The 27,490-nt window shown below is 35.5% G+C and overlaps 1 protein-coding gene and 1 long non-coding RNA gene across 9 annotated transcripts in view; one reads left to right on the top strand and one right to left on the bottom strand.

Annotated features, from left to right (window-relative positions):
- The window catches only part of LOC124176844 (serine/threonine-protein kinase mig-15), a 38,794-nt gene extending 11,885 nt beyond the window's left edge, over positions 1 to 26,909 (bottom strand). For 2 of the 8 annotated variants that reach the window (XM_046558617.1, XM_046558621.1), the window contains exons 1-15: positions 26,511 to 26,909; positions 26,257 to 26,322; positions 16,173 to 16,229; positions 15,823 to 15,867; positions 15,343 to 15,625; positions 15,032 to 15,243; positions 14,321 to 14,549; positions 13,767 to 14,009; positions 12,846 to 13,024; positions 11,982 to 12,002; positions 10,629 to 10,814; positions 9,856 to 9,959; positions 8,657 to 8,733; positions 8,244 to 8,320; positions 4,212 to 4,922 (exon numbers count right to left, since the gene is read on the bottom strand). In XM_046558617.1, coding sequence (XP_046414573.1) covers positions 4,212 to 4,922; positions 8,244 to 8,320; positions 8,657 to 8,733; positions 9,856 to 9,959; positions 10,629 to 10,814; positions 11,982 to 12,002; positions 12,846 to 13,024; positions 13,767 to 14,009; positions 14,321 to 14,549; positions 15,032 to 15,243; positions 15,343 to 15,625; positions 15,823 to 15,867; positions 16,173 to 16,229; positions 26,257 to 26,322; positions 26,511 to 26,576 — 2,556 coding nt within the window. In that variant the 5' untranslated portion in view covers positions 26,577 to 26,909. The remainder of the gene's footprint in view (positions 1 to 4,211; positions 4,923 to 8,243; positions 8,321 to 8,656; positions 8,734 to 9,855; positions 9,960 to 10,628; positions 10,815 to 11,981; positions 12,003 to 12,845; positions 13,025 to 13,766; positions 14,010 to 14,320; positions 14,550 to 15,031; positions 15,244 to 15,342; positions 15,626 to 15,822; positions 15,868 to 16,172; positions 16,230 to 26,256; positions 26,323 to 26,510) is intronic. The other 6 variants (XM_046558623.1, XM_046558624.1, XM_046558619.1 and 3 more) reach the window with 5 other exon arrangements.
- Positions 12,915 to 14,467, top strand: LOC124176845. Its single transcript, XR_006869482.1, has 2 exons — positions 12,915 to 13,030; positions 13,715 to 14,467. It is a non-coding gene; the product is annotated as an uncharacterized LOC124176845 (long non-coding RNA).
- Positions 26,910 to 27,490: the final 581 nt, after the last annotated feature.

Here is a 27,490-nt window from a genome sequence, read left to right as displayed (position 1 = left end):
TTTGAAATTACAATGTAAAAGAGATTCTGGTGAAACTACAAATCGTCTAAAGATATTGTAGCAAGTAAACTTAATTCAAGGCTTGATGAACGTCACGATTTTACTGGATAAACGATAAATGAAAAGAGATCTGACCATGTATGTGGACATGTTTATATTTACATTTTTTTATTTTATTTTTTAATCACAATAGTGAAGTAAATGGTGGTGAATGAAAGAAATAAGGTGGTGAAAACAAGTAAGCAATGTGAAGGAAAAGTTTGTGGAGAAAAGTGAATAAAATGCCAAAAACTAAAAACAAGAAGAGAACAAAAAAAAAAAAAAAATCGCAACACATTATTAAAATTTAAACAAATAACATTAAATAAAAAGCACAGCGTTAAGCGTAACAAATTTCATGTATCATCTAGCCTATAATGTGTGTGTGTGTGTGTGTGTATACACATATATGTTGTGTAAAAAATTTATATTAATCATATAAAGTGGTATTATTCTTAAATATAGTTTAAAAATAAGTGCAACCGGTGAAAAAACAAGACGTAAAATACAAAAACAAAACTCTAATAATCATGCCGATAAGAACAAGAATATAGATTTAATAATTTAATGTAAGAGTAGAACCAAAAAATAAAAATAAGTAAACAAACAACAGACACAAGACATCAGATTCAGACAAAACATGTATGTACCTATAGCTTAGCCCAACACAACACGTATAAGTAATGACTGAAATTGAACAACAAATACATTAAATCGACGATACATCATCCTTGTAACATGCGCGTAAAGCATACTCTTGACGAAATGCGGCATGCTATAGAGGCAACGAAATATTTCATTCAATCATATAATCTTGTTGGCAGAATTAGCGTAGCGTGGCATTCATTGTCCTCTACATTTAAGCGTGACATGCAACATTTGCTATATCGTCACTTTTTGTGACGACGGTTTAAGTTCCTTTCTCTCTTTCTTTCTTTCCTTTCTTTTTTTCTCGTGTGTTCACAGTGTTTTCACACCGAAACATTTTTTCAACAATTCTTCTTCTCTTCTCCTCACGACGGCCAAATTTTTTTTTTTTTTTTTTCTGAAATGTTGTCAATTTTACGATGCTCCGTCTAGATTGCACAGGTCATGGTGCCATGCACTGTTATAATCGGTTGGTTTTTAGACTTGTTAGCACAAAACACATTGTTATTCTGTCACATGTTGGTTCTTATCCATCTAAAAGTTTTTTATTACAATTTTTTTTGTTCCCATTTTACATCCAACTCTATGATAGGTGCAGTCTGTTTTTACATGTGTCGATGTGTCTTTTGGCACATTTTATACGCAGGATCTATTATCACGTCTACGTATATGTGAATTATTATTATTATTGTTATTGTTAATCTCTTTTTTTTTCTATTTCTTTTTAAATAATACACCAATTTATTTTTCTCTTTTGCAATGAAAACTGTTTTCCAACATTAATAGACGCTCTACCGATAAGTTTTACTATTTATGTATGATATAATTTAAATAATTCCGTTTAGTAGAATTGATGACAAATTAGAACATTTCAACCTTTGGAGCTACTGAAGATCATCGTTTTACTAACAATTATATAGAAAACTTATTGAAACGCTGATTTGTCGAGTCTGTGGTGAGTGAAACCGATCACGTTTTTTTACAGAGGTCTGTAAAAGGATCCAAACTTTATACGAAACACGTGAAAACAGTCTTGAAAAGATTGGTACGAGTCAGGATTTCCATTTATTAAAAACAATAATCACTTCGCACCGTGACTGAATGAAAAAGGAACACAATATTTATTTCGCGGATCAGTCCTTAGATATAAATCTACAGGGTGCCCACATGCCGAATGTACTCAACATAAATAAATCATCTTTTTGAGATACTCGGTATTTAAGATTATCCTGACAGCTAGACACCCTGAATTCTAGAAAGAAAAAAAAAAAAGACTACATATAATATTCTCCCAAGAAGTTTCATGCTGTTATTCCCACAAAACCAGACGCAAAATCATTAGGAGAAGTTTAATAGATTTAGACATTTGGTAGAAGACGGTAACTCATTAAAGTACGGTGGCCCCAAAATGGCTGGCTGCATACTCAGCAAAGTCGATGAATTAACTTCGCTGAATCTTGACACATTTTGACATACTAAACAGGCCTTTTCAAATTTTAGGTAATTCTTTTATCCAACAAACAAAGGGCACGACTAAATAATGTGAAAAAATTCAAGTAACGTAAACATGCTAACATCAGAAGCATTTTTGGTTTCTTATAACCTGTCAGACCTTGTCGAATAAAATATGCATGTAAAGAACTGTTTGACAAAGCATTTTCAAGTTTGAAGCATCAGCTTCGAGATGTTTTCTGCAGCTTTGATCTAATTACTTCTAGTTTATTCGTTTGTTACCTTTGACAAGTCTTTGGAAGACATTTTCATTCAATAGTAAAAACGCAAAAATAGAAAAAAAAATCCTATGACAATTTCGAAAAAAAAAAAAAAAAAAAAATGGTTTTTAAAAAGACAGTTTACACTTTGAGTTGGCTGTATCGGAAATTCTGAATAAAAATTACCGTGCCCTGTGCAAATCATCTACATGAAAACTTAAGAGTCCACTGGTTTTCAAATTTTTTATAGGATCAGTTTGGTAGATAAAAATTGCCAACAGTACAAGTTTTTATGCAAATCACTAACTTTGCTGAAAAGTATGAGAGATCAAAAACATTTTCCTCGATCACCTGTTTATGTAACTTGAATCTTTCCAGATATTTCGGTTTAACTGTTTGTTCATCAATTAAAGTAAAATCTATACAAAATTGAGAAAAATTCTTGATCTGTGAGTCAAAATAAGATAAGATTCACGAAAATGATCTTTTGAATTCTTTTGGGCACACAGCCAAGCCTTTTTGAGGATAGCAAACGATCACAAAAGGAGAGCAAAATTATTCTAATGACGGGAAGTAATACCGAGGAACCTATGGCTTGCTAAATTTTAAGTTTTAATCAACGCAAGAAGGATATGCCTAAAACTGGAGCGTAGCTGACTAGCCTCTATGCTTTTTACTTGAGACGGCTCATGGCGTATGTTTTTTTCTGGCAGTTGGATTTTTTGTTCCGCAAACTATAACAGGGTGGCCACTCAATTTCTATTTTAAAGCTCACTCACTTTTCCTTGTTTTTCTGACCAGCATCGAGCATTTCTCTAACTTCTTGCTTACGTATGTTGCATGATGCAAAACATTTTCTGTATTTTTAAAGACGTTAAGATTAAACCATTCATGAAGGAGAACAAATGGTTGTAAGTACAAGTAGATATTAAGTTTTGTTCTTAAGGATGAACGGACCTGAATCGTACGATAAGGAAAGGATCAAAAACTTTAGTAATGTTATATGCGCCAATAGCGATGAATACGAAGGAAAAAATTGCTTTGAATAACACAAGCTAAATATTGATTATCAAAAAATTCATAATGATTAAAACCCTGGCGGTTTTGAACTAATTTTATGTTTTTGGGCTCATTCTGTTCGCTGAGCAGATGCCCATAATATTATTGATGTACATATAGTATACCGCAGTTACACAAATGTAATTTTATTCACTCTGGAGTGTAACAACTGTTCATGAAATTTAATTCAGTCAATCTCTGAACAAGCCCAAAAACGTTATAATAAGATCAAATATACAAAAGTATAAAGATTTTGAAGATTGCAATTTTCAAACCTATTGGTAAATTGCTCATATCTGGCTTGTGTAACACGAATATGCTCAGATTCACTTCTATGATATAGTAAGAATGTTGCTTTATTTTGTGCTCAAACTTCTGATTCAGACACGACATAGCCCATTGATCGCAGCAAGTGAGAAAGGAACTTGAAAAAATTTTTGAACGAGCGAGAAAAATGATGAACAGCTAGTTTTAATTATTAATGTTGTTTGAAGAATTGAAAGGTCGCATTGAACACAATATTTCGCCGAACTTGAAAGAGATAAACTTCGAGTATCTGCGTTAAGTATTTCCTGATCTATACAAAAATCCCTGTTATTTTTTTTATTTTATTTTTTTTTATACCAAAACCGAAATCTTTCCCAACATTTCCCGTTTTTCCAGGTATTCCATGTTTTCCAGACAAGTGGCCACCCTGCACGAAGGATGGATGAGGGTAAGGTGTTTCGGTTAGGCTGTGGCTTGGGGACTGACCTGGATGACAGGGCTGTATTCGCTAGCAGTGGTGCTGGCAGTAGATTTAATCGTGCCAGTATCGGAGGTGTCCAGCGGTCTAGAACTGCGCCTTCTCACTTTGTCAGCTTCTCGGGAAAATCTAACTTCAACGTCAAGTCTCCTGGCCTCTAACTGATCTCTCAAGTCTTGTCTGTTTCTGAACACAATTTCACTCTCAGTCTTTTCTCGTCTTGGTCTTTGCAGTCTTTCGCCAAACGAGAAGTCCGTAAGTACTGGTTCACCGGCGCTGCTCTTCTTCCCGGCAATGCCTGCCACGCTTATTTCGCTGCCCCGCCTGTTACCGCTGGCAAATATGCTCGGCTTAGAATCGGACTTTTGCAAATAGGCGGAGTGTCTGGTGGACGGGAAGAAGTCCGAATTTTCCCTCCTGAACGCTCGGCTGAATGGCCCGTTAGCCAGTTTCGAGTCCGACTCTTGGCGTCTGTGAACAGGCTTGGTCTGCTCGAACTTTTTCTGACTTATGTCCAGCCTTTTTAGCGTTCGCTCGCTCGACGACGAGGACCTTTCTTCGCTACTCGACTTTGTAGCCACTTCTTGTTTCATTTTGTCCAGACGTTCATTAAATCCTTGAAAGAACCGCGTAAAATCCCACTCTTTTAATAGCAATTGCTCATCTATTTCCGACCGTCGGTTGTTGTTTCCCAATTTATCGTCCGGTTGATTTAGTTTCTACGTGGGTGATCACAGAAATAACATAAAACATGCATAATATGTGTCTGTGTATGTAACAAATATGAGTCCACCTTTATACTCAGTTTCCAAATTTTACTTGTACATTTTACATCATCAATTTTTCAGACAAAGTCTTCTTATCGCTTGTCGGAAATAAGCATTTTAAACGATATTCTTCAAAAGCAACGTGAAAAAATTTAAAACTATTTATCAAAAAAACTCTGAGTAAATATACGAATTCCGAAAAAATTTAAAAAGGTCGTATAAACTGATTATTTATCGTCGTATTGCACTCAATTCCAAAACACTTTCAACGATTTCATTGGCGACTTTATGAGAACTTGTCGAATGTTAAAAATTCTGGATTGACACCACTGAATTTCTCAATAAACATTTCTGGAAAATAGCAAATGCTCTAAGAAATTTCAATTTCAGTATTTCCACAAAATTCACGTTGAATTTTATTATATCGATTAAAACTTTGTAAAAATCTTAGAACAATTTGAATAAAATCAGAAATAATCAGAATATACAAGAAATTGGGTCAGAATTATTCAGATATTTGTTCCATCATAGTTTGAAATATTTTCCCATCAAAAAATAAACTATATTCAGTAGAAATTCACTGTAATTATTCAAAATCACTTTGAATTTAAAATTCACTTGCTTTGAGCGTTCCAATTAATAATAGTTGAACAAATTTGAGTAAATATACTATAAAACACAGCACATCAATATTTTGTTATGAATATTGGTACAGGCAATTTTCATAACGAAGACTTTTTGCGATTGCCTGTAAATCGATTAGCGACATGAAACTTGGAAACCAGTATAACAGCGTACTACCAATATTAAATGAAAACTAATCTAAGTACGTAGTGACAATTGTTACACGTAGGTAGCTATTGCCACATTGGTAATGTAACATTAACAGACGACAATAATGTGATGTGTGTGGGCTCTTTTAAGCACATGTCACGTTGTCTTGTTTGTGAAGCACGATAACCGTGAGACAAAGTGCTACTGACATTGAGATTACACAATTATCAATAACACACACAGCTACAGTATTATTATTATTTATATTATTTATATTACCTTTCTTATTATTGTTGTTATTATTATTATTATTATTATTGTACAAGATGATATATTAATTGATTCGATTCTGAAGATTATTATTATCATTGTTGTTGTTATTGTTGTCTTCTCTTCCATAATATAATATTGATAGTAAACGTTTCCTTAAATATATAAAATAAATGTGAAAGAAAAAGAAACATTAGGCAATTGTTCAGCAAACTTTGTCCCTTTTGGACAAAGTCTGTTTGATAATTGTCAAAACACCTCCAATTATCAGACTGAGACGTGAAGAAAACTGATTTCAGAATTGCAACACCACAGAACATCGCATTTGCTTTGAAAATGGCAAATTTTATTTAAGCGTATCGGTGAAACTTTGCGAGCAGCTGTGACAAAGATGCCAATTATTTCTGGAACTATTGGATATTAGTAATTTGAAATCGTTGTCTGAGTTATTTATATTCCTGGACAATGAGTTTACATCTTACGTTCAAAGTTTTTATAATAGTTTTTGTTGTTTCACAATGGAGAAAACTTAACACGATATTTATTATTCATGCGCTGAAATGTAAACAATAGCGTGACTAGTGAAAATCTTTGTCAGAAACTTTCGGTAAGTTGTACAAATTTACTCACAATGTTAATTTTTGACAGTTTTGCAGTTTTTATTAGCAAATCTCTCGACAAATTTTGTATAATTTTTAAGAATTCTGTGGAAATTTCTCAATTTCGGTGCAGAAAATTGATTTTGAACGATTTGTTGTTAAAGCTATGTTATTTCTTGAATATTCCTAAAGTTTTAATATTGTAATTGTAGTTTTAGTGAAAACATTATTTTACAGATAAGCTTACATTTTATCAGCTGTATGTCAAAAAAATTTAATTTGTATTTCAAAAATGTCAAATTTCTCTCAAAAATCAAAATTCAACCCAGTTTTCCGTATCGCGGTTACATCAGCAAATATGCAAAAACGTTAGAACTCAGATTTTTTTTCAGATTTGTAATACAAAATGAGATCACGAAAGTATGAGTTTTTTTTAAAGAAATTGGTCCAGTTTTCACTTCTTACTCGACGTGATCAGAAACAGTTAGAGAGAAGCGGGAACTCGGAGTTTTTCAGATTTTCAATGAAAAATGAAATTCCAAAAGAATACGAATTCGTTACAGGAACTTGCACTAATCTCTGAAAATCTTTCAGACATTGTAAGAATAACTCAAACTGCCAAAAATAATACAGAATTTCTAAACAAAAATGGAAGATTTTTTCACCAGATGATGTTTAATCCTTTATGTGAGTAGACATTCAATTATGCGATAACAACGTATAATTAGTTGCTTTTAATTAATATTCGAAAGCATGAGGCCGATAAACTTTCGGCAATTGGACAAAAACAATGAATGTCGTAAAACGTTGCGCAATGCTCTGATTGTCGGTAAAACGATACAGCAATGCAGAGAAATGGGTAATAGAATGATGTGATACGTGAATACAATTTTATGATTCTACCCTGTTAGGTGAACGACACATAAAATTCCCACGTCCCTAGTCTTGAAATGTGTTGCAATTTGAGCCATCTTCGTTTTCTTTCATATGATAATGTGTTCATGTATATTTTTCTCCTTTCTCTCCGTCTTTCTCAGAAGAAAGAAAACCTTGGTTATTTGTTTTATAATATTATATCAAATATTTATTACAACACATTTAGATAGCAACACAGTCAAAGCGCTTTATGAAGTACCGATGACCATAGTCAAAAGGCCAAGCTTTTACACAGGCAACATCCTTTTCATACCTAACGATTCCCATGAAAAAAAATTCTCTAATTAGCATATTTGACGCAATCTTTTTTATTCATAAGGATAGTTAACAACAACTTGTAGAAAAGATGTTTGTTAGATTTTGCAAGGTTTTAATATCGTTTTACTCGTTTTGTCTTATTATTAAAACAAAAATATTTTATTTTCCCAGAACTGCTTTATGCTTAAAAGACCCGTTAGTAAATTTCGGTAGATAAGATCAGATTTTGAAGCGATAGTGCAAATGAGTCTACTAGCCGCTGGATTATGGTCATATTTTTTAAAAAGCACTCCAACTGCTTCGGTACAGCTGAACCAAAATAATTATCATTACTTTAGTCATTTAACCAGTAGAGATTCGGCTATATGGTAAAAATATATCACGGGAATGAATAACTACGTTTCGATCTTGCAAAAATGTTAAATTTAATACTTACTCTTTGTATCACTAACGTTCTGTCTCCTGATTCCTCGTCGTCTGGAGTAGGCGGCAATGGCCTGTTGGGCGCGCCACCTAAAGACAATCAGGTTGTTAAATAGTTGTAATATGATAAATTGTAATAACTGATAAGCCGATGCCACAAATTCAAAACAGTTCTAGGTAACTCCTCTACAAAATTAAATATTCAATAATTTGGACAGTCAGAGCCAAAGCACGAAATTATCAATAAAAGTTAATAAGATTGAGGCATCAATGGGAAAGTAAATCACAGAAATTTGCTTAATTTCTCGTTTTCCAGAGTTTCATACATGTGTATGATGTTTGATACTATTCGTTAGATGTCAATTAACTTTTGAAAAAACGACAGCATTGAAATTAAGTCGAAGGAATAGAAAATGGGTATATTACCTTTGGGTTTACCTTCGTGCTGAGAGTTCTGGGCATTGTGCGTTGAATCTAATGGTCTGTAAGGAGAAAATTCAGGACTGGAGCACGAAAAATAAAGATGGGGAATGATGAGAGGATTTGTGATATATGCGGTATGAAAATGACAAAGGTGATGATGTAAACCAAAATGAGGAGGAGGGGCGAAAAAGTGTGTGATTAGTAAACGTTTCACGATCAGCATAGTATCTATACATTGTAAGCAACTGATATTGTTCTGTTCGAGATGATTGTACGAAGGCTGATATGTCGTAATGAAATATTTTATCAACTTAATTTTTTACAGGGTAAATCAATTCTATTCCATAGTAAAACGTAGCACAATTTAAGATTCTTGCGTCATCATCTTCCATAATTTTCATCAAAGTTACATAATTATAGAATATTTGTATCAGATTTCAAAGAAATAAGATGAATGACGTGATTTGCATGGTACAACAATTGTCCACTTTTATTTTTACTGGCTAGAACAATGGTAAACGAAATCGCAAAAGTCTCAAATTTGGCTAGATTATACTTTAGAATATCAATAATTCACTGTGAAGAAATTGAGAAAATTAAATATTGCATTACACAACATCAGTGACTGAAAGGAAATGTTTCTTAAAATGCTAAACCCCTTCAATTCACCGGTTTCTGCATCAAAGATACAAAGTCAAAGTTAGTAATCTCAACGTATCGAAAGATTGGAAAAAAAAAAATACACTATTTTCCAAATTTAAAATGCCTTTGGAAGAGTTGAGTTTGCAAAACGTATGAAATGCAAATTTTGCTTTGTTAGATTTACTGGATTTCAAATAATCTTAGCGTTATGAAAAAAAAATGACGATTTTTTTGTTCGAAAAGTACTTTGTTACATCAACATTACGAATTTTAGACTCATTCAAAGATAGGGTTTATCGTAAGCGACAAACGATTTCGAGTCATGTAATTAATACGGAGGATTCCCTGCCAATTCAACCAATTATAGAATTTAATTTATTAAGAGAATTTTTTCTGTACAATCTAGAAGAAAAGTTTTAATCGATAAGTAAAGTCGAGATACTAAGGAATCGACGCAACCTACTCGGGAAAACCAATGAGATTTTATCGTTGAAATGAGAGAAAAAAAAAAACACGCTACAACGAACCGTTTACTAGCCATGACAAATGTGTGAACTTACAGTGGTTTAGGTGGATCACTGGCAAGTAACGTTCCGTCATTTCGCAGATTATTCCCAGCCGCATCTTCGATGTCATCATCACTGTCACTCTCAACTGACAGTGTCTGAAATAAAATTCTATATCATTACTATTAAACCAATTTTCTGTCAACTTCAGAAGTCATCCAGGTAAATATTGCCTTTCCATACTGTAAATACTTAAACTTCAAGGTAGCGTTAATTTATTCTGCTGAAAGCTGAACATTTTCAAAATTGTATCAAGCGGTATAAAATAAGAATCCAAAGAATAAATGATGAAAACATACTGCGATATTCCGTGAAGTAAATTATTATGAAAATGTGCAAGCTTTAATGTGGGAAATAATTTGTGTTAGTAGGAGAAAAAACCAGCGCAATAAAGTGCTTTATAAATTGATTTAAAAAAAAAAAGTAAGAATTAACAGGAATTTAAGGGTATTATTGCAAACAAGAAAAGTTGAATTTTATTTTATTGAATCTTTTTTTTCATACCCAGACCGTAAAAATCGGACTTCAATTAGTTAAATTTTACGGCCGAAGTGCGAACAACAATTTCTTCATCGAGTATACGTAAACTATACGCCTTTTCGGTCGTGTTTTCCGAAAGTTAAACTTTAAGCTTACGGATACGCGGCCTTAAATCACGACTTTCCGGCTGTAAAATACGACCGAAAAGGCGTACTATACGGATGCTCGATGGAAAAATAATTCAAGAGACATTTTTGCGAGCGGAGACTCCGTTTACGATTTTTTACCTGATCGAGAATACTGGAAGACTGCTGCATCTGTTTGCTATTTTGATCGTTGGCGGGCGCCGAGTTTGTCGCTGATGTCGAGGCTGGAGGTACATTGCCTTTCTGGTGCCTGTTGGGCCTCGGAGGAGCCTCAGGGCCCTGCGGCACACCAAGCTCGTTGAGTTGAGCAGCCAGCATGTCCAAGTCCTACCACCCATACACACACAGCCCTGTTAGTCACTGCCTAAATACCGCCACTCTATGATTCTCCTGAATTAAGCTCAATGTGACATCGGTTTGTTAGTTGCTCCAATTGTTAAAGCCATGATTGCGATTCGCTCGCCGTTAGTTAAGCAATGCAGTGAATGTTATCGAAAGTGATGACGAATTTTCTGTGTGTATATACATATATTATGGTGTAAATATTAGTAAAATTGTCTTTTTTTCCTGGTAAAAGGTTCAAAAGTTTCGTTAAAGTATAAAGTTACGCTTGTTAAAATTTGAGCTCTTAATATTAACAATAACAGGTTGCGGTTAAGGTCCTTACATTTTTTTGACTTCAAATAACTTTTGAAATAGTATATTTATCATAAAATGATAATCGACCTTTTTTGAAGAGCGTTCAATCCTCTAGAAAAATATGTCTGTGAATTTCGTACGATGCATCGTTAGCTAGTTATAAAAATTAAAAGGAGGAAAAAACCGTTCTTCCTGTGTTATTCTTATGGAAAATGGAAAACTGCAATGCGCATCCTTTTAATGTGAATGTTAAGAGCTGAAATTTTTATACCTGAACGAAACTTTTGAACCTGTTTCCAAGATAAACAATTTTGTTTTTACACACCATAATATACATATGTATATGTATAATATGTATATACATAAATTTGTTTAGTTCTTAACTGAGACAAAATTTTACAAGTTAATTGGATTAAAACAACCTTATTCCTGAGATAACTAAACAACGCTCACACTTCTCGGGTTTTTTTTTTTTAGTTGTACAGAAACACGACATAATTGGTACGTGATATTTACTACCTCTTAAAGTCAAGTTACGATACCCATTTCTGAAATAAATGGCGCTCTCCTTTTTAAAGATAGTTATATGCAAAATCTATTGGCAATGCGATTGTTACTTACATTCCAGAAGATTAAAGGAACCATTCAAAAAGAGCGATTCATTGTGTATGAAGCATTTTTCTTTTCTTTTTCTTTGTTGATTGAAAATGGATGGAAATTAATTCATTCAAGCATAACAATATTATTAACATTAAAAGTAAGACTAAGAATGTGTGCAGCATAGTTGTAGAGGATCAGTAATTGTTTGAGAATGAAGTGGAATAATATGTAAGGAAATAGGTGTGGTAATCTTACCTCTGGCCTCCTCGGCGGCAGCTACAGTACATGAACATGAAAAAAAGAAAAATAACCAAATACATTCCAAAGCTGAAAACAAGATGTGTCATAGTCTGTGTGTGACAACGTGTGCATTTTAGCGATGCGTGTGATACAAAAGAAGAATGTGTCTTGTGCCAAAATAGACGCAATTGCTGAGTGCTACTATAATTTTTTAACTACACAAAAGTGTTTGAGCAGACAATTCTATTCAATTACAGGGTGTCTAATCAATCATGAAAAATAAAATACCCGAAGAATTCATAGTTTTTTCAAAGCAATTTAGACATTTTTCGTAGTCTATCTCCTTCTGAGAGAAGTATTCCTCAAGGTTCTAGGATATAAAACTGGAAATAATAACATATACTGCTTAGTAATTGCTGTAAGGTATTGAAAAACTTGAGGAGGAATAGTTTTTTTCCCGGGCAATCTGAAATTGACTACTTCACGGGTTTCAACAAAGACAAAGATTAAACATTAAGGTGTTGCATTTGGAAACAACATTTATTTTTTTACATCTATACGAAGCTTGTTTTTAGAGATATTAAAAAAGTTTCCCTGAGAATTCCAGAGTTTACAGATATTTTTAGAAACTAGACACCCTGAATTTTGTAAATTTCTCCTAACTGAACTTCTTAGAACGGGAAAGTAATTGATAAAAAATAAACACACAGATGTTTGGAGTAGAATTTCTAGTTTGCTAAATATATGTACAAAATACGAGTAATAAGCAAATGTCGTTCGATTGAGGAGAATATTATCGAGGTGAGATCACGCTACAGACATTTTTTTTCCATATGCCATCGATTACTTAATAATTATAGAATAAAACTGATGACTCACCATTGGTTTGAATATGCGACTGTTTCTCTGAGATGCGGATTGACCTCCTGACCCTCCGCTACCCCCACCCGATGGTACTTGGTGGTTAGACGGAGGTGGAGAGACCTTGTGTGGTTGTCTCGGGTCGTCGCGAGGTGTCGGAGGCAGCGGACGAGATGGAGGCTGTGGGTCTGGCACCACTGCAGGTTAGAGAGAAGAATACCAAATTCATGCAACAAATGTCACTTCACACATCAAGCAGTTAGAAGATTTGTTTAGTGTTAGCAAACAATGATGAAGTTACTTTTGTTAAAATTCGTTTGAAAGGAGTCTGTGTCAGGTTATTTCGGATTTCAAAAGTTCATTTAGCTTAATTTAGTTTAGTTTAGTTTAGTTTAGTATTTATACTCGATTCTTCCCCTGGCAAAAATTACTATCAAAACCTTGCAGGAATTTCTATGAAATTACTCAGAGTGAGAATATCTGAGAGTTTCTCAACTTTTTTGGAAAATCTCTGACGCATTCTATGCAGAAAAACTTTGATATTTCCTGAAATTTGCTCCAAAAGTTTTCATATTTCTAATTTTATTTGAAATATTCTGTTACAAAAATGTTTCCTAAAAATTTCAGATTTCTCTCAAAAATCAATCATAGTTTTCCATAATGCAAAACTTTTAGAAAGTAGGTAGAAATACCAGAACTCAAATTTATTGAGATTTGTAACATGAATGAGGTTTTAAAAGAATGTGAATTCTTTCCAAGAACTGTCTAGAATTTTTTTATAATTTTTCATACATTATTCAAATAATTCAAACTTTCTCAGCAATATTTCAGATGTTTCGCAGTGCTGTCCGAATTAAACAGTATATTTTATGAATTTTTTTCACCAGGGAAAAAAGATTATAATAACTAAGAAACAGTCAAATACTAAACACAACTTACCGATAAGCCTGTGAGGTATCGCAGGACGGGCAGGAGGTCCTGGCTCTGGAATTTCTCGCCTGCCTTTGTCTTTGGCAGGAGGTTGCGGGGCATCTTGAGTCAGCGTCCTTCCTTCCTGAATCTGTTGGAAATTACGTCGGAGCGTATCCCCTCCAGGTGCTTGAACGATCGACGAAGGTTCACCAGCCAGCGCTGAATCCTCTTCCTCATTTTCACTACCGCTATATCTGTAGTCGTCTCTTTCTGCAATGAAATCATCAACGGGATCAGTGAAAAAGTGGTATAATTCAGCAGAGGAAAAAGTTCGCTTAAACTTCGATTCTCCCGAATCTGTTCTCTACTATCAAATCATAAAATAAACGCCACCCGATAAAACATATCGTACATATTACCAAGATAGTAGATAATTACCAATTGCTATCCTAATTAGCAGATAATAAAATTGTATTATTTTATTATTGTTGATAAAATTGTTACTTCAACAATTCGAAACCAGGTTTGGCGCTAAAATATTAAGTGAAATAATGTTGGAAAATAACCGAGCCTAGACAAACCTTTTTCCTGTTTGCGTTTCTTGCAGCGATCGATGTGATCCTTTAATTGAATCCGAACTTGCCGCTCAGTCGGTTGATCCCGAATAAATGGATGTTTAAGAAGCTGCTCCGTGTAAGGCCTTTGATGGTAATCCTTGACTAGAACAGTCTCGATAAATCCGTGAAACTTTTTCGCCCATTTTTTTGACTTGAGTCGTGGCGGTGGATTACGCGGGATCAAAAACAATGCCTGTAACATGTGAATTCCATTATAAAAATATACTAAACATGTGCGCCGCGATTAAAACATGATCCATAAAAAAAATGTTTCTCGGGTTTCGGTAATTTCCATTGTGTAGTAAGCAGAGATCTATGATGGAAAAAAAATTGTTTTTTACTATTTTTCTAACAAATTGTGAAATATTTTGAAATCTATACTTATTTTATTATTATATTCTGATTAATTTTACGTAATTCAAACACTGTTAGAGATTAGGGCACGAAATTCACCAGAAATTTGAGAAAAAAGGTTTTCTTTTTTATATTTCATAAAGTTTTCCTACAAAATCTCTAAAATATTTCCATCATTTGACTGTATCTCAATTCATTTTCACGTTGATCATTAATTTCTTCAGTCTTGAAACTCTGAACTTAAAGCAAATTTGTTTGAATTTGTTGAGGTACTTATAGAAAACTAATCTAAAATACGTTTTTCCATCATCGAATACTCACTCTCATGGGATGAAGATCACACAGCGGTGGTTGAGACTCTGCCATTTCTAAAGCAGTGATACCGAGTGACCACAGATCGCTTCTGTTGTCGTATGTAGCATCAGGATTTTCGTCGCAGGCAATAACTTCGGGTGCCATCCAATACGGGGTGCCGATAAACGTGTTTCTCCGTCCGATTGTTCTGTCTAACTGTGCGCTAACACCAAAATCAACTACAAGAAAAGATACAAACGTTAGACCCAGGTACCTATAGAGTTTTTATGGTGATTGAATTCAGTTTGTCAACAAAAATAAAAAGGGAATTTAATCACCTAATTTCACCTCAGCGTTGTCCGTAAGCAAAACATTTTGCCCTTTAATATCTCTATGAATAACTTTGTTGCTGTGGAGGTAACTGAGACCCCTGAGTATTTCTCGAGAAATATAGGCGATCCATTCTTCTTTCAGACTTTGGCCTTTTGTCGATTTTACCAAATCGGTGACTGAGCCTGCACCGCAATATTCCATTACTAACCACAGTTGGTCATCTTTGCCTGGTGGCGACTTCTTTATAAATGCTCCGTAATACGTCGCTATATTTCTGTGATTCGAGTACTGAAACGAGAGAGATATCCATTGCAGTTTGCTGATTGTGCCCAAGAAACTTAAAAACGTTGACTTATCCTTATTTATTTCATCAAGGTAACTAATTAAATTTGACCAAAGATTTCAAGAAGGAAAAGCGAACATGAGGAACTGGGAGAGATAATAGCCAGCTTTTTGAGAGCATGGTTAGTTAATCCTTTCCTTACCCGCTTGAGTACATTAATTTCCAATTTTATTTCCTCCTCTTCATCCTGAAAAAAAGAATACAGAACAGTAAGTACACAAAAGTTGTGCGTGATAAATCCAAAAGTTCAGTGAATTTGAATATATTATTTTATCATTATCCAAGCATCATAAAAAATATCGATGCATGATCTGGACAGTTTAAAAATAAAATATAGTAATCCTGATATCTGGCTCAACCAAATTTCTAAAACAGGTGGCATAATATGTCTATTTTCATCTTCAGTGAGAAACGATAAAGAAGTAGGTGAGAATTTGATTATGAAACATACAAATACTGAGGAAACCAATAAAATTTGATTCAATAACTCACCTCCGTGACGTCCATAACTTTAATCGCTGCCAACTGACCCGTCTTTGTGTGCCGCCCCTAAAGCAATAAGAGAAGAAAAAATGTAAGCATTTTTATAACTTCAATGATTTTATTTTATTTTATTTTATTTTTAAAAAAATAATCATATATATAAGCTGCAACACAATTTCATACAGACATTTGAATAACTACTTTAATTATAGACATTTTCAAGACTTGTGCCGGGCAAGGGAGGAGATGGATGAGTGACAATTATTATGCGTCTGCAGCTGTCTTATTCAATTTAATATTGATGATACAAATAAAATGGTAATTATACTAATAACGACCACAATAACGATTATTGTGTCGTGAAGATTGCAATAACGACTTAATAAACTAAATAATCAAAACTACAATGAAAGTAAGACTTGAAAAACAGTTTTTGACAATCTATGAATATTACGATTTGTTGAAATATTCTAAATGCGCCTTAAGGCATATCTGTCAGCTCTACCTTACCGACTACAGTCGAGCTGATCGTGCCAATTCGAGTATCTAATAAATGAAGTTCCAAATCAATCGGTTTTTAAAAATATGTTTATGATGTCGAATGGTCATGGAACCAAGTACGGAATTTTCTGGCAATCTAATGGAACGACGAAGAATAGAACTTGTTCGATGAAAAAAAAAATTCTAAGAACAATTATATAACCAACATTACCTCGCGAGAAAATTCCCTGACCCATAAAAAAATACTCCAACTTTTCTCTGACTTCCCTGATCATTTTTCGACTTCCCTTACTTTACCCTGATTTTTCGATTTTCTCTGACCAGTGGTCACCGTGTTCTAGAATCTGGGAAAGTATCTCAGCCATACATACTAAGGTCCGAAAATGTATACGACAAAAATAATTTGGTCTGTAAGGATGCGAACGTCGAGTACCCTCTAAGCACAATTTGGTTTTCTTTACCGACCGAGTCTCACGTAAAATTAAGCTTGGATAATCAAAACCTTGCACATATCCCTTTGATAAATTCGATGGCCTGATTTATTGTGACATACTTCTTTTCAAAACTGTTGTATATATCTACTATTTATGTTTTTTCTGTATTAAAACAAATTTCGTGTTTCAGAAATATGTTCACTTTTGGAAACAAAGGCTTTCATGAACAGTTCCTCCATAAAACCCAGTGTTGAATATCCGGTTTGGCAATTTCCTCTTTCTCTTATCAGGTCGATGACCTGGTCTCAAATTTTGCAAGCATGAAAATATGTTCTTCGACCTTGATATACTAAAATATACATTTTTTCATGTGGCAATAGATTTCGTGACCTCTAAGTACCTAACCCCATGGCTGACGATAAACTACCTCAAAGTCTGATTTTCACGCATTAAATAAAAGTACATGCGTATTCTATTCACTTTCCGTCCTCGTCTTCTTCTTCGTCACCGCCGAGGTCATCACCCTTCTTCGAACGCACTCGGCACTCCGGACTCGCGCGCTTTATAATACTTTATACACGTCACTCATAGGTACATACATGTAGATACACGGTTTAAGCGTATGTTACATGCATTTGAAAACACCATCAAGGCTTCAACCACAGAGAGGCGTTAGTTAATTAAAATAAGAATTTAGAGGATGTAGACCCGGCTACGGACTCGTTCTTTTCTGACAATTAAAATGTAAAACGTGGTTACAAAGTTTATGTTTCTCAGATAAAAACCACTTCGAACGATTGATTTGCAAATTTGCACGCGTTAGCAATTCTCGTATTTTTTTCTCACTCTCTGTACTTTGTTTACAGGCAACATCTTTAAACGTCGTCAATTTATAATCAAAAATACAATATTCACAGGATTTTTAACCAGATTAGTTGAAAATTTTTAACTCATATTCGTATCACCTTTGTACAAAAAATTTTTGAACAAGTGCGAATTTTTTTACACAATCCGATCTTTCTAAAATCAAATAAGATACTACAGTTCGCATATTCTGTTTAGTCGCACTCTGCGTCACAGGAAGCGTAAAAAAAACTGTGACGTCAGATCGGAAATAAATAGCAAACCTCATTACCTAATGATTTTAGGTTTGCTGTTTATTCTAGAGATCATAAAAGTATATTAGAATGTTTACGAATCATTGAGAATTTCAAATTAACCACGAAGCTTTACGACTAAACAAAAACTTCGATTATAGTAGCTCCCTTGTTTTTTGCAAATATTATCATCTTTAATGAAAAACTCGATAGTTATTTCCAGCGTTATTTCTCAACAATAGACACCTACATGGGATAAAAGCTGCACCATAGTCCATATTTACGAAATGTAAAACAGTACTGCCTTTTTGTTCTTCCGGAAGATTTGCGTCGGTGATAGTGGTGATAATGGCAGTGATAGTGTGGGTTTTAAACCTCGGTAACCGCAAGCATCTGGATTGAACGTATTATCGTTATAGCGACAAGGGCACATTACTGGCGATAGTATCTTCTCTTCACACATAAACCACCTGACACAAACAACAATCTGCAAGGTATGCATAACAGTTTCATACAGGGGCAATGGCCACAGTTATCACGTATTGCACAGTGTCGAGGTGCATTAATAAGTATTAAAACCCACAGTGTTGTTTTTACGAGGGATGCATGGCGTCGAGGTCTGATCTCGCTTTCTTTTGAATGGTGGAACCATTCGCCGTTGCCTGACCCACCTGCGGATCGTCAATGTCCAGCTAACTGGAACCGGATCATCGGTTCTTCAACACTCTACTACTCTGGCCTACCGCTTGACCGTTTGAAAATTGCATACTGGACTTCGAGGCTTCATGGTTTCATGAATTCAAAAGACAGAGTTCAAATGACTTCATTTTACTTGGAATGACTCCGCCAGACGGACTCCCATCATTTGAAAAGACTTTGAAAGTCTTCAAAGGACTTTAATTGTATTATGAAGACTTCAAGTGCCTTTACGTGACTTCATAAATGCAATATCAAGCGGTTTTTAATAGTGACTTCGATTGATTACGCACAACTACGTAATTTAAAAACACTTCAATTGCGTTCGAATAACTTCATATAACTTGAGGCAGCTTTATTCGAATTCCAGGTACAATTTTCCCCGGAGATGTCTGTTAGGCAGACAAAAATATTGAGCGATGAAGAGTCAAATGTAAAAACCTAGCTTTAGTTCGCGACTGAAGGACCACATTCGACTGTTCACAAAGCGTTTGTATTCTGTGAGAGGTTTACATGTAGACATTGGAGAGCAGACGCATTTCAGTTTCCGTATCCCCCTTTATTGCGTGTATATATAACGCGTATTTTGTACCATAAAGGAACGAGGCACAATACATATACAAAGAATAGCCATGTAATTTGACATCCAAGTATGTAGATGCGTAGTCTAGTATAACACAACAACAAGAAACCGAATCCCAGAAAAGGAATTACTTTTGTCGCGTTTCCATTGTTTAGTTGATCGTGAGTGGAAACCGAAGTTCAAAAACGGATATCGATTCGCTTTCGAAGACACAAAGCACTCCGTCTCTGAGACAAGGAAACTAAGATGAAACTGTCTCGGTGTTCTTAGAACTAACTTACACCAAAGTCATATAGGTATACAGCCTATAGATGACGATATTGTTTTCCCAGTATCGCTATCCGTTCACCTCACAACAATGCAACTATAGACAGATATAATGCGTGTTATATGTTACATGAATTCACACCATGTGCAAAGATAATAACAACAGCAATAATAATAATAATAATACGGGGCAAAGAAAGATCGGTAAAAGCATAGAGATAAATTCTTTATCTTTCAAGGGTGGTGTTCAAGTCCTGAGAGGTACAAGATGCTGTTATAAGAGTGGCCTTTCATTTCTATGCTATAAGAAAAAGTTGGCCACATCCAATATTGGAAAGACCCTGCTGCTCCAGATAACAAAGACGGATGAATGGGTCTCAGATAAGGATAGCGTTACACTTATTCATTCAATCGCTCGACACTAGTGCACCTCCCTATATAGATTAGATTAGAGGCAGCGTCATGTTTTACAAGAAAACATGATAGCGAAGTACACGGTGGCATTTTGCATGTTATACGTATACATATACGTAAGATCTAATATAAAGATGATCCGCAAGCTCATTCGGGTGTTAAAACGCGTCACATAACCAGCGGGCTCTTTGCTCATCTACGTGCTTTGACGAGACAAAGCTGAAGCAAAGACTTTCCGTTTGTTCAATCGAGGTAGAAGGCAAGGAGGAGAAGCAAACTTGCATGCATGCATGATACTAAAAATAAACGTGGATCTGTAAAAATCACCAGCGTCATCGTCAACACGGTTCGGTATACAGATGTATATTAACGCATATCTAGTTATTATAATACGATTTAAATAAGATAAGATAAATAAATTCTTTCGCGTAATTTCAAGACTTTCTAAATAATTATGTACGGAAAAATATAGGTTATACGACCTCGCTTTCTCAGAACCCTGATATATAAAACTATGTTATGACACTGAAAGACATTCCATACGACGCAATGACAATTGAAACAAATAAACGTCCGTTTAATTCTTTATAATTTTATTTTTATACTAGCATTCGCTGCTCGTGTCTGTTGCCTAATACCGGGTTATTTCGTAGGAGTGTTTTTATAAACAATTTAACATAGGTGGTAATCTGTCTACATAATATGCAATTCAGGGGACGTTTCACCGAAATCCGACTGCACTAATCAATGCATTTATGAGATTGAAGTTAGTAACGTTAACGTAACGAAAAATTGGGGGGGAAAATTACCATGTTGCAAGCTTATAGTGACTTTGAAGTAGTTAAGTTTTCAAAATATGAATACGTTTTGCCTTATTATGATTTACTGAATCTTAGACATTCCCGCAATTGTGAAATAACGATTCTCCGAAACGTTAATCATTACAATAACGATACTAACTTCAGCCTTGTATGCACATTGGGATACATTTTATGAAAATCTATCTACATTTCGGTAACCGACAATGAGTATACATTATCTCCACCGACAATTATCGTTCACGGCTAGCCGAATCTCTCTTTCAATAAATTTCACTACGAAAAATGACCGAGTCAGTTAACCTGTACTACCGAATTATAGGTCAAACACAGAGTTGCAAGATTAATATTTTTTCAGTGAGAAAAGACAGGAGCACACTTCTATCATATTGCGCTTGTCAATTCGGATAATTACACGGCCCTTTGATGGAATACAATGGTGAACGAATAAAGAATATTTTGGAAGGGTTATCGTATGCTTGAATTACTTTATTTCGTTAGAAATCACAACAGTTCCAACTTCAACTTATCACACCAGATGGCGTTGTGAATAACGCAAAAGCGACCGTTTCAAAGGACACTTCACCTGCACGCTTATTATCATCACATTACAAACGAATGAGTGAACAAATTTCCAGGTAGTCGATTAGCGAATACTGCGAATGAAGTGAAACAGAGTCTGCAAGTATGACGGCAAAATTTCCGCCGTTGGCTCAACTGTGCCGAATTCATCCGCATGAAGTTACGAACGTTACTGTAACGATGCGTGTTTAGAAAAAATCGTTACTTCGCACCTTTAGGATTGTATAAAATTTATTAAACTATGATAAAGAAACATACTCTTATTTTGAAAAACCAAGTCATTGAAGGTCGATTTTAAATTGCGCATTCATAATTTTTTCGCCTAATGTTTCGTTACGTTAACGTTACTAACTTCAGTCTCATCCGAATTCCGAATTTCATGTTGACCAAAATTTGTTCCACAACGCTAAGTTCTATAAGCGGAAATTCATAATGTGAGCACAATTTAGGTTGTTTTAAAATTTTATAGCAAGCAGCAGCGGCACACGGATAACGGATACATAGAATTACCGACTATCGTATAAGGAACTGAAAGACGCATATTATTATGTTAAGAGCACGTAGCGGGCCTACCTTTACCGACCGAACAAACTCACCCTTTTTCTTCCTATAATAAATAAATATACAATCAAACCGAAAGGGTTCAAATTTCGACGGTGCATAGCTCTTTCTTAGTGATATTTAGGAAAGTTACTTGTATCCCGAAAATGTCGAATCCCTTCAGTTTGTTCATGTAATATTGGGAGAAAAAGGGTGAGTTTACTCGGTCGGTAAAGGTAGACCCGCTAAGTGCTCTTAAACTCTGATTGGGTTTACAAACCACAAGGGGCGGAAGGCCGTTTTTACCATGAAGCTACCTCGTGTCTTATTGTAGAGATAAAGAGCCGCCGCTACTTTGCTGCTGTCGGAAAGTTATAGCAAAGCTGTGGATATTCCGAATTCTGTATGGCATCGGTATTTCACTCGAATCGAATTCCGTTTACTGCCGGTGACTAACAATAAGGTGAGAATGTAAGTTGAACAGCCAGTCCACGCACGAAATCCAATCGATCGTTATCGGCGGCTAATCTTTGAGTGGGTTGTTTTTAATCCCCGTCGAACGAACATCAGAAATCGATACAAAGTTGGTAGATGAAATTTTCACAAGATCGTGATAAAATGAAAAAAAAATCAAGTCGTGCAGTCATGAATTTTCTCCAATTTTCAGAAATTGTATCGTATAATTAACGCTGACAGAGGGACGAAACGGCAGTTAAGTGCAGTACGCATTACCGATTTATACAAGCAACTGATCACCAGACCCATTGATTCGTGGAAGAATCAGAAGCAGCGACGGCCAACTAACTATTCGCTGGCTATACTCACGTCACGAGAATGTCGAACGGAAAAGGAGAAGAAGAAAGAGAGAAAAAGAGATCTGGAAAAGCACAGTCACGGTGCATGTGGTAGAGAAGAAGAAGAAGAAGAAGAAGAAGAAGAAGAAACAATAACGCAGCGACGAATGCGAGTTTTTTTATTCATTCGACTATGTTCATGCCATTGATTACGAGTAATGAAAGTCGTTCGCTTCGTGTTTCGCCCATATGGGTATGAATATTTATTTCCGGAGCGGTTGAGTGAAGGTCGGTCAGATTATTCTGTACTTGATGCAATCATCAAACTCAAAAAGGAGTTTAATTTCCAATATTTGAATACACTTTGCTTTTTAAAAATAGATTATTAAATTTCAGACGATCCTACAGTTGCGAAATAATAATGTTTTCTAAAAATGAATCGTTACATTAACGTTACGAACTTCACTATTTTGGATTAGAAAGTAATTCTACCATTTAAATTCTCATATTAAATTTATTATCAGTATTCGTGCATCACGATTAGGTCGTGTTTACCTTCAGCCACTCGAGGGAAATTCCCGAATGATGATTACGAAAGGTAGACTGATGATTCATCTTATCTGCTTGTTATTTCGTCGCTATCATTTTACTTCCCACATTATTTCACGTAAATTTATCAAGAATTTCCGGCCTATCTTTATAAAAATTTCGTAGATTATTCGCACAGTTGAGGAGCTGAATGTGAAATTGACACGATGAACAATTCTGACTTACAAACGGACGTTTAGAAAAAATGTTATACTTTTCCCAAACATACGTTATTCTTCATTTGATTTGTCGGGATGGCTCAATTTCTGCTAAAGCAAAACTTGGCCTCGTGAACTTTTTTCCTATAAATCTGCGAAATAACAATTTGCATAGTTGTATTACGAGAATTTCAATTGACGCAACGAAATGAATCACTTATAGCCTCCTCGCAAACGTGATTTTGTACGTTTCTCCTCGAATTCGCCGACAACTTCATTTCTTCTGAAAACGTTTTCTCCCATTCAACTGTTTCACCAGAAACTCGTAAGTTATTAAATTCATCAGTATGAGTAAAAATCTTTTAAACCCTAATACATAATTTCTCATTTCTTATTTGCAGAGAAACATGTTTTTAGGACCAAAATAAAATTCAGTCGCAAGTGCAGGTCAACGTCATCGAATCGGTCTAACATAATTCAATTCCCTTAACTAGTAAATTTTTTTTACCAATGTATCAGTCAAAGACCACGTCAGAAAAGCGATTTACTTTTTTCTTCACCTAAACACGAATCATTCCAGTAAATGGACGACTGGAGTATAGATTCGAAAATGAAGGTACATACATGTATAAAGTGAAGACTGCACGTACAACTTAAATTTCTCGGAATAAATTCGAGTACAGTAATCGTTTTCCAGGCAACTTTACAAAATTTCACAATTCTGTGGACACAATGGGTGTTTGCAGTATCCATGACCTTGAATGGAAACGCGATGAAGGATACTGCATGCGCCATAGATGTGTCTCATCGTCAGGGTAAAGTTGAGTTGTAAAATAGGTACACCAGATAAAGTCGAACCTCATTTTCCGGTTACTACGAATAAGATTTTTTTTTTTTTAATCGAGGTCATGTATGCAAAAGAAATCACAAATGATTCCCATAGTATATGAAAGTCAGTCGTGTGGTTTTTAGCGAAAATAATTATCTTTCTCTATACCGAAAGCTGACTCATGTGTGTTTGTGTTTGTTGTGACACCAATACGATCAGCAACTGCCTACCACTTACAGTGACGAATTCACGTATCGAAGAAGAATCTGTGTTCACCTCATTCATAGAAGTGGAATCGTTGGCTTCATAATATCGCGACTTCGCTTTCTGCGCACGTGGTTTCTCGTTCTATCTTGCTTTCGCTGAGAACTTATTCAAAATCAGTGGCTTATAGCACCGGCACTGTCCTGCAATGTCATTTAAGCCCATATAAGGCCGTGACCGTCAAACTGGCGGAAAATGCCGTCGTTCTGTCGCTGTAAGAAATCCAACCTGTTTTTGAAATACGTAGTGCGAATTTATATCGCGTATATTGTTTACAGTCTGTATTTCCAACAGAAAATATTCCAAGCATAGGAATTTTTAGAAAAATTGTTTCATTCTTCCACCTTCAAATCCATTCATGATTCATACTGTATATTATTTTCGTACTTGTAATGAAGTCGGCTATGGAGTTGAAATGAAGAAACCTATGTATATGTACGTACATACAACGTATGTCGCTAGTATGTAAACTTTCAATACTTATTCACGTCCGAATAATTTTCAAGTCTTACGATTAAGTTTTAGATTGCATCACATGATTGGAATAAACAAGCAGAAAAATTCGACTGGCTTTAAAGGTTCAGTCTTAGAATCTTTTGCTAATCCGGTTACATGCGAAAATAAAAAAATTTTATAAAATTATATTCATTTTTGCAAATAATTTCAGGATAGCTCGACCGAGTTTTTTCTAACTCTAGTCTGCTCTGAGTTCAGAGGAATCGCATCGATGGCGAAGAAAATCGTAAAATCCGTTTATTCATATTCGAGATATGTTGTCGGACAAAAAATTATTCATTTTAGCAAACAACTCAGGAATTGCTCGACCGATTTTATTCCAAATTTAACCTGTTTTGGATGAAGAAGAATCGCGGTGATTAGTTTTTGAGAAATCATTGGTGATAGAAACCGGAACACACGGACATTCTCAACGAACATCTAGTCAGTCGAAGGTGTTTCTTTAGTCCTAAAAACGTGAACATCCAATGATATTCGAAAGATTCATCATCCTGTGATCATAATAGCTCTCCCTCGTTCCCGAAGAGGGACTAGTTGAAAAAATGTATCTTGCTGGAAATTTTACAAAAAAAAAAAAGAACGTGCCGGTAAGTGACCTGAAGCTTGAAGTATGCTCAAATTGAAGGGTGAGTGTACCACGCAGAGACGAAAACCTCGGCATGTGGCGAGGAAGCGCACACATTGACACACGACCAGCATTGGTATCCACGCCTCTCTCTCTCTCTCTCTTTCTCGCTCCGATCTCCTCTCTCTCACTCTCTCTCTCTCTCTCTCTCTCTCTCTCTCTCTCTCTCTCTCTCTCTCTATCTCTCTCTCTCTCTATCTCTCTCTCTCTCTATCTGCCGCGTGTATTTAAGCGTGTGACAAGTCTGAGGCCGTCTAGCTAGGCTAGATATGCCCCGGAGCGAAAATATCGCGTCGACAATGGGTCTGGAGCGAAGACCGGAGCAAAGTGATGTGTCGTTACCGGGCGATGCGTGGGCACGTTACAGGCTATACATAATGCACTTACTTTATAGACCTGGCCGTAGGTCCCATTCCCAACGACCTCGATGAGCTCGAATATCCCAGCCGGATCCTGAAACAGGGATAAACGACGGGTGTGTTGTTAACAGGGAGAAACAAACGACGGTGCAAAACATCGGGATCCCACCCAAAGCCGAAGCGCGGCGAGGGCTTGACGACAGCGGCTGATCGGGGGAGGAAACAGGCATACTGACAATGAGTATTAACGTCTGGAGAATTAGGCATCGGCTACTTGTTTACCTTCAATGCGTTCAAATCGATGTCGTCTAACGAACAATTCACGCTCGGTGCTAAATTATGCGCCATCTTGATATTCCTTCACTTCGTACAAATGGGAAGAAAAAATATACACCACACCACCGCACAACACAGATTTACTCGCTAGTGTATGTACATACAAAAGTAATCAGCCTTCTTATTTTACCCACTACACTTCAATTTTAATCAAGTTTTCGACGCACACCAAACGCGGTACATCGCACGGTCACCAATTTTTCCTCATCACTCGCGTATAATATACATTATTTACAAAATATTTATCGTATTCTTTGCTATCTCGCTGAGGTATCACTCACTTTATACGGTATATTGCCATAACGTCGGAGCGAGCGAGGTAAGCCCACACCTCGACGGCCGTTCTGTGACCCTATGACGTCACCGATTCACATTCTCGACATGGGAGTCATCCCCACTCCTCGACACACTGGGCTAGAGTTACGGCAGCGCGAAATACGAATTCGCTTATCGTCCCCGCGAATGAATCACCCACGCGGGTCCGAAATAAAAGTTAATTAAAATTAAAAAAACGTAGTTTAAAAAACCTCGCAGTGTTATTTGTGTCAATTATGGTGAATACGAATGAAATAGCATCCCGACTACGCAATAGCAATGAATCTGAGAAAATTGAAATAACACAATTTAAGATATCAACAATATCAGGGTTCGTACGCTTTTAGGAACCCGAAATTCCCTGACTTTTCCAGGTGTTCCAGCCTGAAAATAGGATTTTTTTCAGTAACCTTCCAAGAAATATGCTGCTGCTTAAAGCCAATTTTTTTTGTATATTAATACTAAACCTTCAATATTACCTAGTAATTAATTTACTGTCCGACTACTAATTTACAAACAGCAGCCAGCGATTTTCAATAAGAAAAAAACGAAAGGAGGTTTGATATAAAGTAATGTACGTATAAGAATGAGTTTATTTCTTCAAGAAACTT

Source organism: Neodiprion fabricii, chromosome 2 (genome assembly GCF_021155785.1).
Source record: "Neodiprion fabricii isolate iyNeoFabr1 chromosome 2, iyNeoFabr1.1, whole genome shotgun sequence".
Taxonomy (NCBI): Eukaryota; Metazoa; Arthropoda; class Insecta; order Hymenoptera; family Diprionidae; genus Neodiprion; species Neodiprion fabricii.
This window is presented reverse-complemented; position numbering and strand designations above follow the sequence as displayed.